The sequence below is a fragment of the Mytilus californianus genome, unplaced genomic scaffold (assembly GCF_021869535.1).
Source record: "Mytilus californianus isolate M0D057914Y unplaced genomic scaffold, xbMytCali1.0.p SCAF_1, whole genome shotgun sequence".
Classification (NCBI taxonomy): domain Eukaryota; kingdom Metazoa; phylum Mollusca; class Bivalvia; order Mytilida; family Mytilidae; genus Mytilus; species Mytilus californianus.
In genome coordinates this window covers 19,288,278-19,305,855 of record NW_026262581.1, presented here as the reverse complement: position 1 = coordinate 19,305,855, position 17,578 = coordinate 19,288,278, and the positions used below count along the sequence as shown (strand labels likewise).

The 17,578-nt window shown below is 32.6% G+C and overlaps 1 protein-coding gene across 2 annotated transcripts in view; it reads left to right on the top strand.

Moving 5' to 3' along the window:
* LOC127700121 (multiple epidermal growth factor-like domains protein 11) overlaps positions 1-17,578 on the top strand; it is a 52,069-nt gene that overhangs the window by 14,129 nt on the left and 20,362 nt on the right. For both annotated transcript variants that reach the window (XM_052203565.1, XM_052203566.1), the window contains exons 4-6: positions 2,184-2,384; positions 12,331-12,531; positions 12,902-13,084. In XM_052203565.1, coding sequence (XP_052059525.1) covers positions 2,184-2,384; positions 12,331-12,531; positions 12,902-13,084 — 585 coding nt within the window. The remainder of the gene's footprint in view (positions 1-2,183; positions 2,385-12,330; positions 12,532-12,901; positions 13,085-17,578) is intronic.

Here is a 17,578-nt window from a genome sequence, read left to right as displayed (position 1 = left end):
GTAAGCCCCGTGGTCGTCTGTGTTACAGTACTAGCATCTATTTTCGTCAAAATTTTATGCTTCGTTTTTGGTGAAGTAATCCCATTGCTTGTAGATTATTGATAATTACATTGACATACAATGTAGTTGGTTTTATATGGTTGTCTTACAGATGATGAGCTAGGTTCACAATTGAAAATGAGTCCTTGGCTTAGTATAATTTGCCTGCGTTTGTTAATGAGTACTACGGGATCTTCTCTTTTCTGTTCTCTTTTTAGCGTAGTAATCAGCATGCCTCAGATTTGTTGCATTAACTATTCCGAACGTACGGCGATCAGCAGACTTTGCGCCAACATCCTAGTTGTATGTATTTGCTATTCTCAATATGTTGTTGCGCTCATTGATCGAATAATGGTAAGTTTCAAGTACATTCACAGTATTTTGCATTGATCGGCATTTTAGAAAGTCGAGAATTTTTAAATACTGTCATGTTTTGAATATTTAAATTTAAATAACTTCTAATTTTCTTCAAAACGATAATTGAGTGTTGGCTTTTTATGTATTGTAAAAAGGGAGTCAAATGCCTTTGCATCAAAAGCGATCTCAAACTCTGAAAATGTCTTGCCTGAAATTAGCTGAAAGTAGAATCTACTTAGTGATAAAGAAGAGAGCGCATCATTCTTAAGATGTATTGTGATCGTATGCGGTCATTTTTGTTTCGTCTTCTCGTTATCATTTTTGGCAGAAATTCAAAGTCGAAAAAGTCAAAGCGAAAAATTTGGCGTTTCCGTGTTTTTACCGATTCGTATTCATATTTTTGCCTGATTAAATGTCAAAAGTGATTATGTAAACACCCGAAAAGGCCGCAGTCGGCCTCTTTTATATTGGTGATACGTGTAAGCCGGTAAATGATTCAGTAGAATTTTAATAATTTGTCTGTTATAAAAATAATGACTTATACTATCTGATACAAATAACGGAACCAATAGAATATTTTAAACCACTCGCCTTCAACTAATGTTTTTCGATTCAGTCTTTCTTTAAATAGCGGTTCGTCTGTAAAACTCTACGAAAAGCCTTCATTTAACCGCTCAAAAATTTTCTTTACTTTTCTACAACTACCATATACTGATAAATACTCAATATCGAACGAGTTAAAATGATATAATTTGTTTCAAATGTCTCCCTTTGATCATCAATTTTAGTTTGCGTAAAAAAATTAAGTTGCTGTATATCATATTTGTTCGTAGGTTTTGTTGTTATGTACATGCACAAGGACTTGTTGGCATTGCTTAGCATTTTGTAATGTCAAGGTCATTTATAGCTTGCTACGAGGTATGAGGTTTGTCGTACATTTTTCGTACAATGACCTAAAGTTGCTAACATCTAAGACATGTGGTCTCTGTTGGATAGTTGTCTCATTGGCAATCACGCTCCATCTCCTAATTTTATACTTAAACAAAAATATGCTGATAAGATCGACTATTTTGAGACATCAATGGGACATTTCGATAGAGTATTACTGTTTGTAGAAGTAAGAAAATTCGGTATCGTTTACATAACCAATGTCATCTATCAAAATATTGTTCCGTAAGATACGTTTATTCCCCTCTTTACATTGTTTATGGCAACCATATCTTTATTGATTTCATTTAGAAAAGGAAACAAGAACTCCATGACCTGATTGACTTTTTCACTAACCAAAACATTTTTTTCAGTCAAAGTATTTTCAAATAGCACTTTCAAGTCATTTTGTTTTGAAGTCATTTATAGTTGTTGCTTAACAGAGCCAGATCAAATGGAGGATTTCCGTTTGTATCTTTTAAATTCATCAATATTAATTGAAGTGTTAAGATCACAATAACAATCATATATTAAGTGAAATACTCGTACTTCTAATGAATAAGGAGTGACAAACCCAATGATCTTTCTCATTATGTAGTATTAGAAGTTTGATTGCAAACTGTGCGCTTCACATTTGTGTCTCACCATTCGTCTATCAGACAACACTGGGAGAGGTATATCGATATACAATGTATAAGAAGTAAATTTTATTTTTGTAAGGTTACTATCGACGAAAAAGGAACTCCTTGACCAAATTGACTTTTTCACTAACCAAAACATTTTTTTTTCATTCAAAGCATTTTCAAATAACACTTTCAAGTCAATTTGTTTCGAAGTCCTTTATAGTTGTTATTTTACAGAGCCAGATCAAATGGATGAATTCCGGTTATATCTATCAAATACATCCATATGGAATTCGGATGTAACCCTATGCTACACAGATCGAGGAATTGCTGGCCTTCCTGACACTACCCAGAATATCAACTGTAATATAGTTGCGAAACAAGTTTACTTTTTTAACAGAAATCGGGTTGTTCAGTTGTGTTATATACAAATAAATGGTAAGAAAGTGTGGTTTACCATACCCTTAAGTACTGCTATTGTATGTTAATATGTTAATGTATATTGGCTTGCATTTATTTATTTGCATATACAAAAATCTTATTTATCTAAACTTCAGTTTTCCTGAAAATATATAAGACTTTTAAAAACTGCGGTGAACTTACGTTAGTTGTTCATACCAGTTATATTTTAGGGCTTCACATTTGTCCTTGACACTGACTCCAATATCAATTGAATAGGAAAAGTGTTAAGATCACAATAACAATCATATACGTGAAATATTCGTACTTCTAATGAAGAAGGAGTGACAAACCCAATGAACTTTCTCATTATGTAGTATAAGAAATTTGATTTTAAACTGTGCGCTTCACATTTGTTCTTCACCATTCGTCTATCAGACAACACTGGGAGAGGTATATCGATATACAATGTATAAAAAGAAATTTTACGTGTATTTTGTAAGGTTACTATCGACCATGCAGAACAATTCAGCTGCCGATATCTCAATTCGATTTTTTCGCAGTTTGATAGGAACTGCCCTCAGGAAATTAACAAAGAACATAAATTAATGATACGAACTATTATTCATAAATTACTTAAGACTTTTGTGAAGTCAGAAGGGCCGATGTGGCCATATACGTTTATGTTTGTCTGCAATGTGTATTACATAAACCAGCTACATATGCCAGGGTTATAATAAGCCTTAAGGATGTATTCTTCTGATGTTTCAGTCTCGTTGAAATCTCGTTCGTGAAAGATTTCCAAAACATGTGATACAAGTGGAAAATATGCATTTAAAAAATATTATAATCAAACTAAACTCAAAAAATTGTGTACTTACAATAAGTAGTTTTTAAATAATAAAATTTTCAAATGTTATAACCAATCCGGTCAGTGTCATTAGCCAAAATGTTGAGCAAATGGGTAAGGGATACCAAGAAATGATTTTACCAAAAATATGTACATCCCATATCATTTTTTTCTTTTCAAAATTCTAAGATATGTTTTATTTGGTCAATCATTCATAACAATGAAATTGAAATAATATGCTTTTTGTTCTGAAAAAAAGAGAAAAAGCCCAAATCTACAAAAATTGACAGCATGGTTAATTTGACACGAAAAAACAACAAAATTTTATAAGACTTTCTAATATAAACACCAACATAAAATATTTTTAAGTTACGTTTGTTCAGATGGGTCCACTTCATCTTTAGTGAAAGTGTGAAAACAATTGCAATTGTGAAACTGATTTTGTGCAGCCCCCCCCCCCCCCCCCCCCCCCCCATCTCTTATACATTACCCCACAAAATACATTCAAACAGTAACATTTTAGATTAGATACATCAAAAGACACACTACAATCTTATACACGTTACCTTTACTTATAATTGACATTTAAATTTGTACTTTTAACACCTTGATTACATTGTAATGTGACGGTCAGTGATTTCAATCACAAAGATGTTCATTTATCAATACTATACAGTGATTTCTTTTTGGGGAAGTCCAATGTTCCAAATAGGGAAAGAATGTAAGTACAAAATGATAAGAAATTTATTTAAAGTATAAGGTTTTCAATATGTTTTATTACAGCTGCACATTGTTCTTTTTGTAAAGATAATAGATTCAGTTAAGCTGTCGAGTTCCTATTTTGCACATGATATCAATTGGCTGGAAGTAAAACAGTTGATATTTGATTAAATTCCTACACTTCCAAATAACCCGTGTATATTGTTAATATTTAGCAAGGTATCAGTTATGACATGATAGTATCTATTGTGATCGTACATTTCTAGTATGATAAGTTCTGCCCTTATTGGGATATCTGCTGTATTATTCACCAAATTTTAAATGAACTAACCATTTTTTTAGGGTTGGTTTGTAAGTTGTCGCCTTTTAGCCTGTCCTTGAAAGATTTGGGTATAGCTAATTTCAATCTAATCCATTCCGGAATCCAGTTTCTTTTATCTTTAAGCGTATTGTATATAAAGTTGTCGCTTTTGATATTTTCGTTTTTTCATCCCAAATATTTCTAAATGTATGATTTGCACTTTTTCCAAAATTAGCGAAGAAAATAGGTTTTCAGTTATATTGATTTTTTATTTTCCAAATACTTGTTGGTTTATGATATAATTTTTATTTACTTGACTTTGTATACTTTATAATTTAGACCATGTTTTAAGTAAATTAAATTTTGGAAAATGTTCCGTCTGCATTCGTCGTAAATCAGAACATTTTGCTAAAAAGTTTTCATATTTATATTGCTATCATATTTTTGCAACCACCATTTGGCTATCGTGTTCCAGTGATCATTTTCCGATCTTAAAATATTTTGTATGCTTTTGATTTGTTTAGATTGAATATATATATATATATATATATATAAGTCTAAATTGAAAACAACGTTCAAACCTATGATTGTGTTGGATAAAAACCGCAATTTTTATACGTGTGCATGCAAAACAAATTTCTTGTTAGAGGGGTCTAAATACAGCACAAACAACATTTTCCAAAAAGACCAAAAAAGTGAAAAAGTATATTTTAACAAAACGCATTTGACTAACAGGTCGAACAACAAATGTTCTTAAACCCTTCTGACTGCCATTGGCGATTGCCAAATAAACGGATCACCGATGTAATAAATGGATCTTAATTATAAATTTAATACTAAACAGAAAACAATAAACTTGCGGAAAAAATGATTTACCGCAAACAAAAGGTGCAAAGGTTTTTGTACACCATATCCGGATTTCGACAATACATATATATGAGTCTATGTTGATCATACCCATTCCACCTTCCTCTTGTGGTAAGCAATACACGTCCCTTTTAAGTAACTTCACTTTTCCCTACCATACAGAATTCCATATGATGTTGTTTATTTCAATTTCTAACCCTCTTTTAGATATAATCAATGGTTTTAGGATTAGGACCCTGGTCTTGTGTGTTAGGTCACGCAACGCACAAACTTCATGACAAGTCTTAATTTTCTTGATTTTCTCACACTTTTTAGATTCTACATTAACACTGTATCTATGCATAACTTCAAATGTTTTTATTGGTTCACTTGACCACATAATGATTTTATATTTTGGGGTTTTATTTTTCCAACGATCTAAATATACCACTACAATAACCACTTTCTATAATTATCTTAACTCCCGATGCTTTCTCGTATATTTTTAAAACATTCCATGTTTCCTCGATTGATTCCACTGTTCTATTAAAAAAGATGTGTTTCGTCCGCACACATGTTTGTTTTAACCTTTGGCGTGGCGTAAATGAATTTTGGGGATTAGTCCTAATTATAGCTGCCTTTGGGGGTTAGGGGTTGGGGAGGGGCTCTGCTTGTAAAATGTATAGCATGGGCAATATTGGGCTTCCCTGACGGATTGAATTAGAAATATTAATGGGGACACATGTTTCATCTAGTCATTGAACAATTTTAGAATTTTTAATTACATTCCCTCCAAAAAGATTTCCCCGTATTAAGAATGTTCTAACCATGCATCTAACAATTCCCATTCTGTATAACCAAAAGCTTTTGTTTGGTCCAGGAAAATTATGAATCCTTTCTCATTTTCAATATCTCTGTATTCGAAAATATCTGGCAGCATATTATTAGAAACGAAAATATTTCTGCCCTTTACAAACCCCTTTTGATTTGTTTCTATAATTGATGGTAGGACACTTCTCATACGTTCAGCGAGAATTTTTGAACAAATTAGATAGGTAAAATTAAATCAAGTTATTGGTTGCCAGTTCTTTATATCCTCCCTCTTTTATATAATAGAGTTATCATTCCAAGTCTCCGCAATTCGGAATGTGTTCTATCAAAAACAATTTCTTGTATGTAGCGTTGTCAGTTTATTTTTGACTTATGAGTTTGAATTTCCTCTTAGTATCTTTCGCCTATCTTTTAATATTTGTGTAAGCTCAATCTAATACCAACACTGTTGGTAAAATTCTCAGTTATTCCATCTTCCCCTGGTGTTTAATCCCTTTTCATTAATTTAATTGCTTGACATATTTCATCTTTCAACATTTCACTATCACATAAATATTTGTGCGCTTCAGAGAGTTTTATTTACACTATGAAGTAATTTTCCCCAGCCTCTCGGCCTCAACCCCCTGAGGTAAAAAGTGTTCTTAATATTTGAATTTTTCGCCTCAGATTTCATTTATAGTCTTTTTGTATGTGCTCTTTTTTAGCTTTTTCATTTCTGCATTGACTATTGGACTATAGGAGGGATACTGTATTCAAAGCAGCAAATTTCTAATATATTTTTATCACCGAGCATCAATCCGGTCTTAAGGAATTTTTTCATAACATAGACATTATTTCGTGCCTTTACCTTTCGTAATTAGAATGTTTAACTAGATTCTTTTTTCTACCTCGTTGCTTTCGTTTCGTCATGTTCGAGTATTATTATTTGGATTTTGATTTTCGTCTCCGATTTTGAGTATCGATTTTTCGATGTTTTATACAAATTATCTATACTATTGTTCCGGGTAAAAATGTATTTTAAGGAATAAACATTAGAGTTTAATGTCCATAACATTCTTCATCATGCAATCAGACAACAAATTTACCAATAACGGGTGTATTTGTGCTTCATATGTACTTGCACAAATAAAGTCCCCAGTTACTCCATTTCTATATTGAGCACACGGTAATGTGAATATTTCTTTGTTCATTTTGGGGTCTTCTTCGCGATTCGTGTTTAAACTATGTCAATTTCTTTTGAGAAATCAAAAACAACTGTTTGGATAGAAACAACTAAACTAAAAATTTCGAAAATGGTAGCCAACGGATATTTTTAATATCAAAAATCAATTCAGAATGTACAGATTCTAACACAAAAATATCTTTCTCATATTTTATGATTTGTTTTTAATAAAAGCGCAGTTTTTATCACAATTCAGACACTGATGATCAATGTAGAATACCATAGTACATTTAATTGAATTTCGATCAAGTCTTATAGCAGAAAGAGTTTCTCCAATTTGATATTTTTTTTCAAAACTATTTCTAATCGAAAATTTGACTCTCGGAATCAATATGGAATTCCATAGTATACCTAAATATAACTGTTGTTCAAATTCGATTACATAGAGATGAAAATCAAAATTTGCTAATCTTCTCCCAATTATCGCATGATGCAAATTTTGAATCCCCAGAACCAATTATGAGTTTCGATTTAAATTCTAGCTCAAATAAGATAGTTCTCAAAATTTGTGAATTTTTTAACCAAAAAGTTTGACTTTTTTATTGAATTTTCCCCTTTTTTAAAAAGAAAAACCCCGACAAGGATAGATATAAGTGCTGTTCATCAACATGATTGATATCAGATGAGACATTCTTGACTGATAATAGCGACAAAAACATGTTTACAAACGGACAGACATACAGTAATTTCTTTAGGACATCACAGACTAATCGGCATAGTCTAATAAAAAAAAAAACCCAGGCCAAACGACCTTGAACTATCATAGCCTAACAGAATATTCCCTAACAAAAATGATCCGGAAAAAGTAACGAAAGTCCGTTTTTTTTTTTGCTGTACCAATTACATATAGTTTCAAAATGATTTGAACACTTTCAATAATTTGCGAAATATCAAATAAGTGACATCGGATCTTTTTTGATTCACTTCACTATCTCAAAAAAAGTGGTACCCATCTTTTACGATTATACATATATTCAAATTTTGACTCATTTTCTGATTAAGCTGTTCCAAACCAATTTTGAAGGTCACTTCAAACAATAAAATAGAACGGCATTGTTCAGAGAATTGTAATTTAGTCATTCATATACATGTAATGATAAAAATCATGTTTGTTACATTGAAATGTTAAGGAGCAATCTGCGCTTTTTGTAGTTTTGTGAGAACGGCAATATTTTAAACTCATTTGACAGACCGTTTTTTTTTTTTTTCAAAATTTGTCCTTATGACTGAATAAATTAGATTATCTATTGACCTTGCATGTGTCACATCCACGATCGCAATACTTGACCACCGTTACTTATTCTTTCAGGATCATGTTTCTCGATATACCGAATGACAGCCGCTATAAGTCTACGATGTTACCTCGAGAGTATCATCAGCTCAGTAGTCAGTTCTGTTTTACTATTAAACATGATTTATAACATACATTTTTAAAATTCTTTTTTGTTTGATTTTTTATTAGTAACTAAACTTCCAAATCTCTCAAGCAAGGTTGACCTTTCCAGATGCATTTGGCTGTTCATTTGTATGTCCCCTTTTCCTGAAATTTTCACGTTGGTACGTATGTTCATCCTTGACTTTCAAATGTGTACGTTTCAGCATTCCCGATGAAGGGTTCTCCAGATACACGCTTTGGACGCACGACATTTTTGAAGTGTTATTTTTATTTTCTATCATTGGGTCGTTTTTTTCTGCTGGTGGACTATTCTTTCCTGAAGTTGCCATCAGCTCAGTAGTCGGTGAGAATTATAACCGGATTTTACCTGCGCATATATATGCATGGGCAGCACGACTGCAACCACAATTGAAGCAGGAACTGCCTACCCCTTCGGAGTATGTGGGTTCATCCCCGGTTGTTGATGGGATTTCCATTGCTTAATCTTTTGTTTTCTGTGTAATAATTCGTTATTGTCGTTTTTTTCATGGATTAATCTGTTTTTTATTGAACTGTTGATTGATTTCCGATTGCCCCTTGTTTTTCTCTTTTTAATGTTCTTTTTTTTAAGGTCAGTTCTTGCCGTAAGCCTAGAGAATGAGATGAACAGACCATTTGCCGGCTGTCATTTCATATCTGTCCAGTCGTTATTCATTGATGTCATAATATAATATTTAGTTTATGTAAACAGAGAGAAAACTGAACAGTACTACTTAATAGTATTTGTCCAGTACTAAAAAAACTGAAATTATATAGGGTAAACATGGTAAAGAGTAAACCATTGCCATTTAAAATAAAACCTTTCTGTACTATATTATTTTTAAAATCACCTTTCATAAAAGAGGGACGAAAGATACCAGAGGGACATTCAAACTCATAAATCGAAAATAAACTGACAACGCCACAGCTAAAAAAGAAAAAGACAAACAGACAAACAATAGTACACAAAACACAACATAGAAAACTAAAGACTGAGCAACACGAACCTCATCAAAAACTGGGGGTGATCTCAGGTGCTCCGCAAGGGTAAGCAGATCCTGCTCCACATGTGGCACCCGTCTTGTTGCTCATGTTAGTACAAACCCGATAAATAGTCTAATTCGGTAGGTCACATTCGTGAAAAGGGAACGGGATTGTAGTTACGACATTAGGGACATATCCGCTATCAACTGTGAAACGGATATTTCATAACGGCCAACCAACTCGTGATGGCGTCCGTAAAATTTACGAAGGGATCATTTCAACTTCACCATTTGGAACTCTTGGTTTAATAGCTTCCTTGTGAGTAGCAACCCTCTATCAAGCCCAGGAATATCGTATCAATTGGGAGATATATACTACGTATGCAGGCGCTGCTGGAATGTTGCTACACAAAAATGGAAAGTTCACAATTGGGAAACTGAAATCATCTCTTTTGTCGTACAGTTTTGTTTTTAACCGACCCTCATTGTCAATTTCTAGATGTAAGTCAAGATATGAGGCAGACTTTACAGTATTTGTTGTATCCTTTATCTCTAGTTTGATGGGATAGATGCGTTCAACATAGTCACCAAACTTTGAATTATTTAGTGAGGGAACATCATCTTTATAGCGGAAAGTAAAGTAAAAGTATACTGCTAACTTCTTTTCTTTCTTCCTAAGAAGTGCCTGTATGAAGTCAGCCTCATAATAATAAAGGAACAAGTCGGCAAGAAGAGGGGCACAGTTGGTTTCCATGGGAATGCCGATAGTATGTTGAAAAACACGTCTTCCAAACGTAACAAATATGTTGTCAATCAAGAAATCAAGCATCTTGATAATGTAAGTTTCACAGAATCTTTTGTTCGAATCAGAGTGATTTTTTACAAAGTAGGATTTATCCCTCCCTAAGACAAGATACTTGTATCTACGTTGGACAATCTTTTTTATGAAACAAAGTAATACCAACTCTTTCAATATGTCTTTTAGTTTGAAGTGGAGAAAACTTGTGTAAAGTGTAGAAAAGTCAAATGTTTTAATACTATTGCAAGATGAAAGAGTCTTAGATTGTATGTTCTCTAAGAGATCCTTGGAATTTGTTAGTATCCACATTAGATTCACGCCACCTTTGGAATAGACAGTTTCACAGTAACTTTGATGCCCGGCTTTGATTGCTGATAAAATCGATTTTAATAATTTAGAAAGAGGTTTCGTGGAGCACTTGGAAGACTCAGCAATATACCTTGTTTGTAAAGACACTTATGTAGTTTAGGTATCCAATACAGTGATGGAAGATCCAGTTCATCATCTTTGGTAGAAATTAAAAAGGAACATTGAACAGACCTATGATTTTCCAGGATTTCCTCTTTATTAAGTCTCGTGGGGGTATATGTTGAGTTTCCAAGTGAATTGTCAATATCTAATTCATTTATCAAGCAGTTTATGTAATGTGATTTACACACAAAAACGATATTGTTTTTTGCTTTATCCGCGGGGACAACAACATTTTTGTCATGGGGGTAGGACAAGTGTTTTTGCAACATTTGGGTCTTTAAAAATTGACGTAGCATGGGTATTAATAGACCAATTCGGTTTCTTAATTCTGATTTGTATCAACGACCTCACAGCCTTAATCCATTCGGAAAGAGTATCTATGTCTTCTTTCTCGCGTTAAACCCATTGCCTGGCATCATCCTCGACTGAATCCATCAGTATTTTGAAGTTGTGTTTCTAATTGATGGATTTAGGCTAACGATAACTATAGGTCCTAACAAATTCAGGACATAAAACAGTATATCATCCTGACATCATTACTGTTTGTTACGATTCGCTGACTATTTGTAGTTTATACTTAAGAAATAATTCATGGCAGCCGTAGATTTGTTTTCATTTAACCATGGGTTGGGCATTTATATTCGATTATTTTAAAATACGAATACAAATGCCCAACCCATGGTTAAATGAACACAAATCTGTGACTGCCATGAATCATTTCGATTCTAATAGGACAAATTCGGTAATTTTGTTAACCGTGAAAGCCCTATACATACGATAATGTTTTGGCTGTTCCGTTTTACCCAATTTTGATAATATTAGTAATATTATATAATTCAATGATTATTTTTTTTTTTAATCGCATTTTTCACTGATATATTTTCTTCCAATGTAATTTTATTTGTTCTGAGGCGTACAAGAAGCTTTAAAACGCCCGGTATTTACATTTGATTTCTTGTTTACGAAAACATACTTGTGACGTCACCTTGTTTCGTTGCCATGCCAAGACAATAACATCATTTCGCGGAATTTTCGTTTTATGAAATTTTACCATGAAAAATAAATTGAAATGGACTGATTTGTTTATATTGCTGTACAATGGAGATAAATATATTGTATCTGAATCTTGGCCTACGTAAACTTGGGGTTTTGATGTAGAAAATTGAGAATATCTGGTAGTATACATAAGTTGGTCGTAACGCGGAACAGCCGTTTTTGCGTATTATTGCGTTTGTGCTAAAGGTAGATATATTGTGAGTATACTGGTTGACGATAATAGGACGTCATATTAGAATATAGGATGGGAGATTTGTTGCATATATGTAACCAACCAGTAAAACTATGTTGACTGATGAAATAGGTTTTTTTTTCAGTTTGTGATCTGTCTTTTATAAAATCTTATAGTTACCATTAAACTGAAGGTTTATACGTTTCCTATATCAGTTTTCTCTTTGATATTGGAACCATAAATACTTTTTCATACATCAAAGAGGTTTGGAAATATACTGTTAAGATACTTCTATAATTAAATAATGATTTTCATTGTAGGCTGCTTTAAAGGTACATGGGGAACAAATTGCTCAGAATCATGTCATCCTAAATGTATAAACCAACATTGTTATCCTGAAAACGGTTCATGCGTCTGGGGATGCAACCCACATCATTGTGCTAATGCTAAATGTGATATAAAGACTGGTGATTGTATAGAAGGATGTGCAAATACACGAGCCGGGCAGTCTTGTAACTTCTGTATGTATTTCCTTCTAATTATGGTTCACAAAAAAATAAGAGGTCTCAATTGAAATGAAGATCCTTATCAAGGGAAAAGAGAAAAATAACTTTCAAAGATATCAATCTTCAGCAATTTTGTGGGTTTTTTTTTTTTTTTGGATTAATCATAGCATATTTTTAATGGAAACGAAATTATATTTTACGATTTTTTTTTAACCTATATATATATATATAACCTTGTTGCCAATACCTAACGTTTTGTAACAGTTAAGTACATGTATGTTATTATAAAAACAGAAAATTATAAATTTCGCTTAGGTTAAGTAAATGCATTTTCTTGCCACGAAGAATTATATTAAATGATCAATTTGAATTGTCTCTATCACAGATAATCTAGCATCCAATGGAACAGCTAAACAAGATCCTCCTAAACTAAATTCCTCTGCAAGTTTGTCTATTGATGGCATTCGGAAAAATGGCATGTGTTCAATGACAACTGGAATACATTCTTACCTGCAAGTTGACACTGGATTCCTGAGTGTTATTTCTACAATTTTTCTCACTTTTGGCGGTAAGACATAATTAGTTGAGGAATTTAAGTGTCAATGATATAAGAGAATGTGACCTTTTCATTGTAGTTTAGTAAGTCTGATGAAAATGTGAGTGTCATGGCTATTTGTGTACGTTAAATCTGAGTAATAACATTCTTTCATCTGCAATTAAAAGTTTTGGTAACGAAAGAGTCAGAGGGAACTCTATATAAATAAATAATTCAAAATTTGGTGACTATGTTGAACTTGAGATAAGGGATCCAACAAAAACAAGTTTGCCTCATATAATGAATTACATCTAGAAATTTAGAAATTGACAATGAGGGTCGGTCGGTTGAAAACAAAACTGTACGACAAAAGAGATGATTTCAGCTTCCCAATTGTGAACTTTCAATTTCCATGCAGCAACATTCCAGCAGCGCCTGCATACGGAGTATACATCTCCCAGTTGATACGATATTCCAGCGCTTGTATTTCCTATCATGATTTCCTTGATAAAGGTTTGTTGCTCACAAGGAAGCTATTAAACCAAGAGTTCCAAGTGGTGAAATTGAAATCATCCCTTCGTAAATTTTACGGTCGCCATCACGAGTTGGTTAACCGTTATGGAAGATCTGTTTCACAGATGACAATGGATATGTTCCAATTGTCATATCTACAATCCCGTCCTCTTTTCCCGAATGTGACCTACCGAATTAGACCGGGTTTGTACTAACATGAGCAACACGACAGGTGCCACATGTGGAACAGGATCTGCTTACCCTTCCGGAGAACCTGAGATCACCCCCATTTTTAGTGGGTTTCGTGTTGCTCAGTCTTTAGTTTTCAATGTTGTGTTTTGTGTACTATTGTTTGTTTGTTTGTCTTTTTCTTTTTTAGTTCATGGCGTTGTCAGTTTATTTTCGACCTATGAGTTTGAATGTTCCTCTGGTATCTTTCGCCTCACTTCTATATGTAAAAATACCTTTGAGAGTTGAAAACATTTGTCACCGTACGTCAACATCAAATTTAAAAACAATATTACATAAAAGCATAAGGAACACATACAGCCTCTTTGTATTCCCGACTCAAAACAAAATAAGCACATGTTTGTATGATGCCTTCAAAATATTTATTGTGAGTACTGTGCATTACAATTTTAAACGCAAAAGAACACACAACAATATATCTGTTTAGCGAAAAGAAATAAAACCATGCAACAGAATATCAATGTATTTCAAATATACGTGTAGTACAGATGTATATATATATTGGGTTGCGGAAACAAACGATGTCTGACTTGCAAACAAATACTGGTTACCCAGACTTTTAACAGTCACTCCACTGGTACAGAATACACCATATTTTGCAATGTTAATTGCAAGACTAAAAATGGTGTGTATCTCCTACAATGTAAATGTGGTAAACAGTATGTTGGCGAGTCAGAACAGCCGTTTCACAAACGAATGACCGGTCATCGTAGCGACTACCAATGCAAGCCAGACCTCCCTCTCAGTCGACATTTGAGATCCCCTGGCCACACTAAGGCAGATCTCAATCGACTGACCATTACAATCATTGACCACAACTCTGCTTGGTCTAGGGAGGATAGACTCACTCGGGAAAGATTTTGGATAAGAAAATTAACAACTTTGGCACCAAATGGGATAAAAGAAAAGATGTAGTTCGACTCCATGCAGTGCTTCACATTTGGGTTATATTACTTATTATTACAGTCTCTGTTTCTATTTCTTTAAGGGTTTAAGAACATCCGTTGTTCGACCTGTTAGTCAAATGCGTTTTATTAAAATATACTTTTTCACTTTTTTGGTCTTTTGGAAAATGTTTGTGCTGTATTTAGACCCCTCTACCAAGAAATTTGTTTTGCATGCACACGTATAAAAATTGCGGTAAATATCCAACGCAATCATAGGTTTGAACGTTGTTTTCAATTTAGACTTATTTATATTTTTTCGTTTGGGCTTGTATTATATTTACCTTCGGGTTTATATGATCCGTTCATCCTATTTCGACTCTTCAAAATTCAAGAGTCAATCCTAAATTGAGGTAAATTATATGGCCTTCCAAATACTGTTTCGATTCCTAACATCACCGAAGAGACATTAATTGTCGAAATCCGGATATGGTGTACAAATTTTTGCACCTCATTTTTGCGGTATACCATCTTTTCCGCAAGTTTATTGTTTTCTGTTTGGTATTAAATTAATTATAAAGATCCATTTTGTTACATCTTGTGATCCGTTTATTTGGCAATCGCCAATGGCAGTTAGCAGGGTTTAAGAACATCCGTTGTTCGACCTGTTAGTCAAATGCGTTTTGTTTAAATATACTTTTTCAGATTTTTGGTCTTATATAATAGACGCCCTGAGTTGATACGAGCAAGAATCTATTAATGATCTATCATCAACAAGAAATTCCCCAAAATGACAAAACATTAAGTTATAACAAAATACAAATGACGTTTGATATGCAGTTAACATGATTAATAGCCCTCCTACTTTTCTAGAGAAAATTTCGTAAAGTAACGTCATAAGGCATCATGGGTATAATTATGTATTTGTTTAATTTTGAATTTGATAAATATGAAAATTGTTTCGAAGGTAGGTGAACAATATAATTTGGTTCTATTGCAAATTAATGAAAAATTTAAAATCACTACTGGTTAATAAAATAAATTCCTGTTCCTGTATGTCATTATAGTATTTTTTAAAAATTAAAGTATTAAAATAATGTTTGTCGTCAGAACCAACCAATGCAATAAATGGTCGGAACGTACAGGTAGAAAGTAGAGGACGAAAAGATCTTGTGCAATGCCATGAACAAAATGCATATCAATTTCAAGGAAGAAAACTAAAACAATTACGAATGCTCAAATATTTATTGCATACAAAAATCTTCATTTTGTTCATTTCCACAACAAAATTGTCACGAATGACAAATTCAGTAAAACATCATTAGTTATAAAATTACTATCTCTTGAAAATTCCTTCACCTAAAATGCGTTCTAATCTGAATGCTGTTTCTTCCACAAAATTATAATATTTGCTTTGGATTTATTTTCACTCTACGTAGGCATGTACTTGTCCTGACTTACTATTTACTCTTTGAAGATTTCAATTTTTGCTGAAAATATTTGAGTAAAGTTCAAGTTCAAGTTCTAGCTCTTTATTGTAAACTCTCAGACATTTACAGTGTTACAAGAGGAATTCAATACATATATTCAAATGGAAATGGCAACTTAAATATACAAACGTATATCATTAAATAAATTATACAAACACACGTTTTATCAAACAGTACAATATTTTTTTTCTAAATTCCTAAAAACTATAGCTATATTCTTGAAGACCCTTATATTACATAATGCAAATAGTCCATACATTTTATATACAGATGGATAGCGTGTATTACATGTTGGAATGTACTGTATTCTGAGAGATGTAACTTGATGCATAAATGAGCAAGTTGCCGATACAAGCTGAACAAATGTAACTACAAATAACCCGAACTATTTTTGCAGTTTGTGTTGTTTTACACTAAATGTAAGACGTTTGAAGCCTTAATACCAACATGTAAGAAAAATAAAAAAATATAAATACCGATGTCCAACAAAATAATGTCTAATGAATATCGGAAGTATGTTTTTTGGTAGGTTATTACTACCTATAGATTTTTTAACTCTAGGGACCAACAAAAAGTGGCATCATCATACATTTTCCTTTGGTAGCTATTGGTCTTAAATATGATTTTTCATTTTTAATTGTGTTTTTTTTTTCATTCAATTTATATTTAAGATTTAATGTCAGTAATCTATGTTTGCTGTATGAGTCATAAATCATTACTTTCAAGGAGAATTATTTGGCGACTATTTTGTGACAAACTGTCCTAAAATGGTCTTTCAGACTTTTAAATTAATTTTTTGTTTGAATTTTGTATCTTTTTTATGGTCGCTGATATGCTTGTTTGTGATTATTCATGAAAGTGAGATACTCTACAACATGTACAAGTATAAAGAAATGTTGAATAATCAAATTTAGTATGGAATCGATTATTTTATATATTCAACATGTTCAACCTATCTAAAATGCAATTATAATTAATTGCATAATATGCACGTAATATGACAAGTGGATACTCCGTGTCTTTGTGTGATTTAAAATAAATGTTTATTATTGCTAACAGGGAATTGTTTGTGATCTTTTTTTTGTAAAACGTTTACCATCTAGTTGAATTCTAACAAAAGCTTGATACTTTTTTGGAGTACTGATACTTTCATTTTCCTGTTCTACGGAATTTGACCTTGTTTGTTGATCCGACATGATATAACAACTTGGAACACTACAGATGAATATGAATATGATTTGCTTTAAATTTCAAATAGAAATCTGAAAACGTTTTAAATGGACGGCGGACACAAACAAATAAGCACCTATGTGTAAAGTAAAGTATGTTTTGAATTGTACCACTTCCCTTCTTGTAGAGTATATATCATATTAACAAAAACATATATTGAA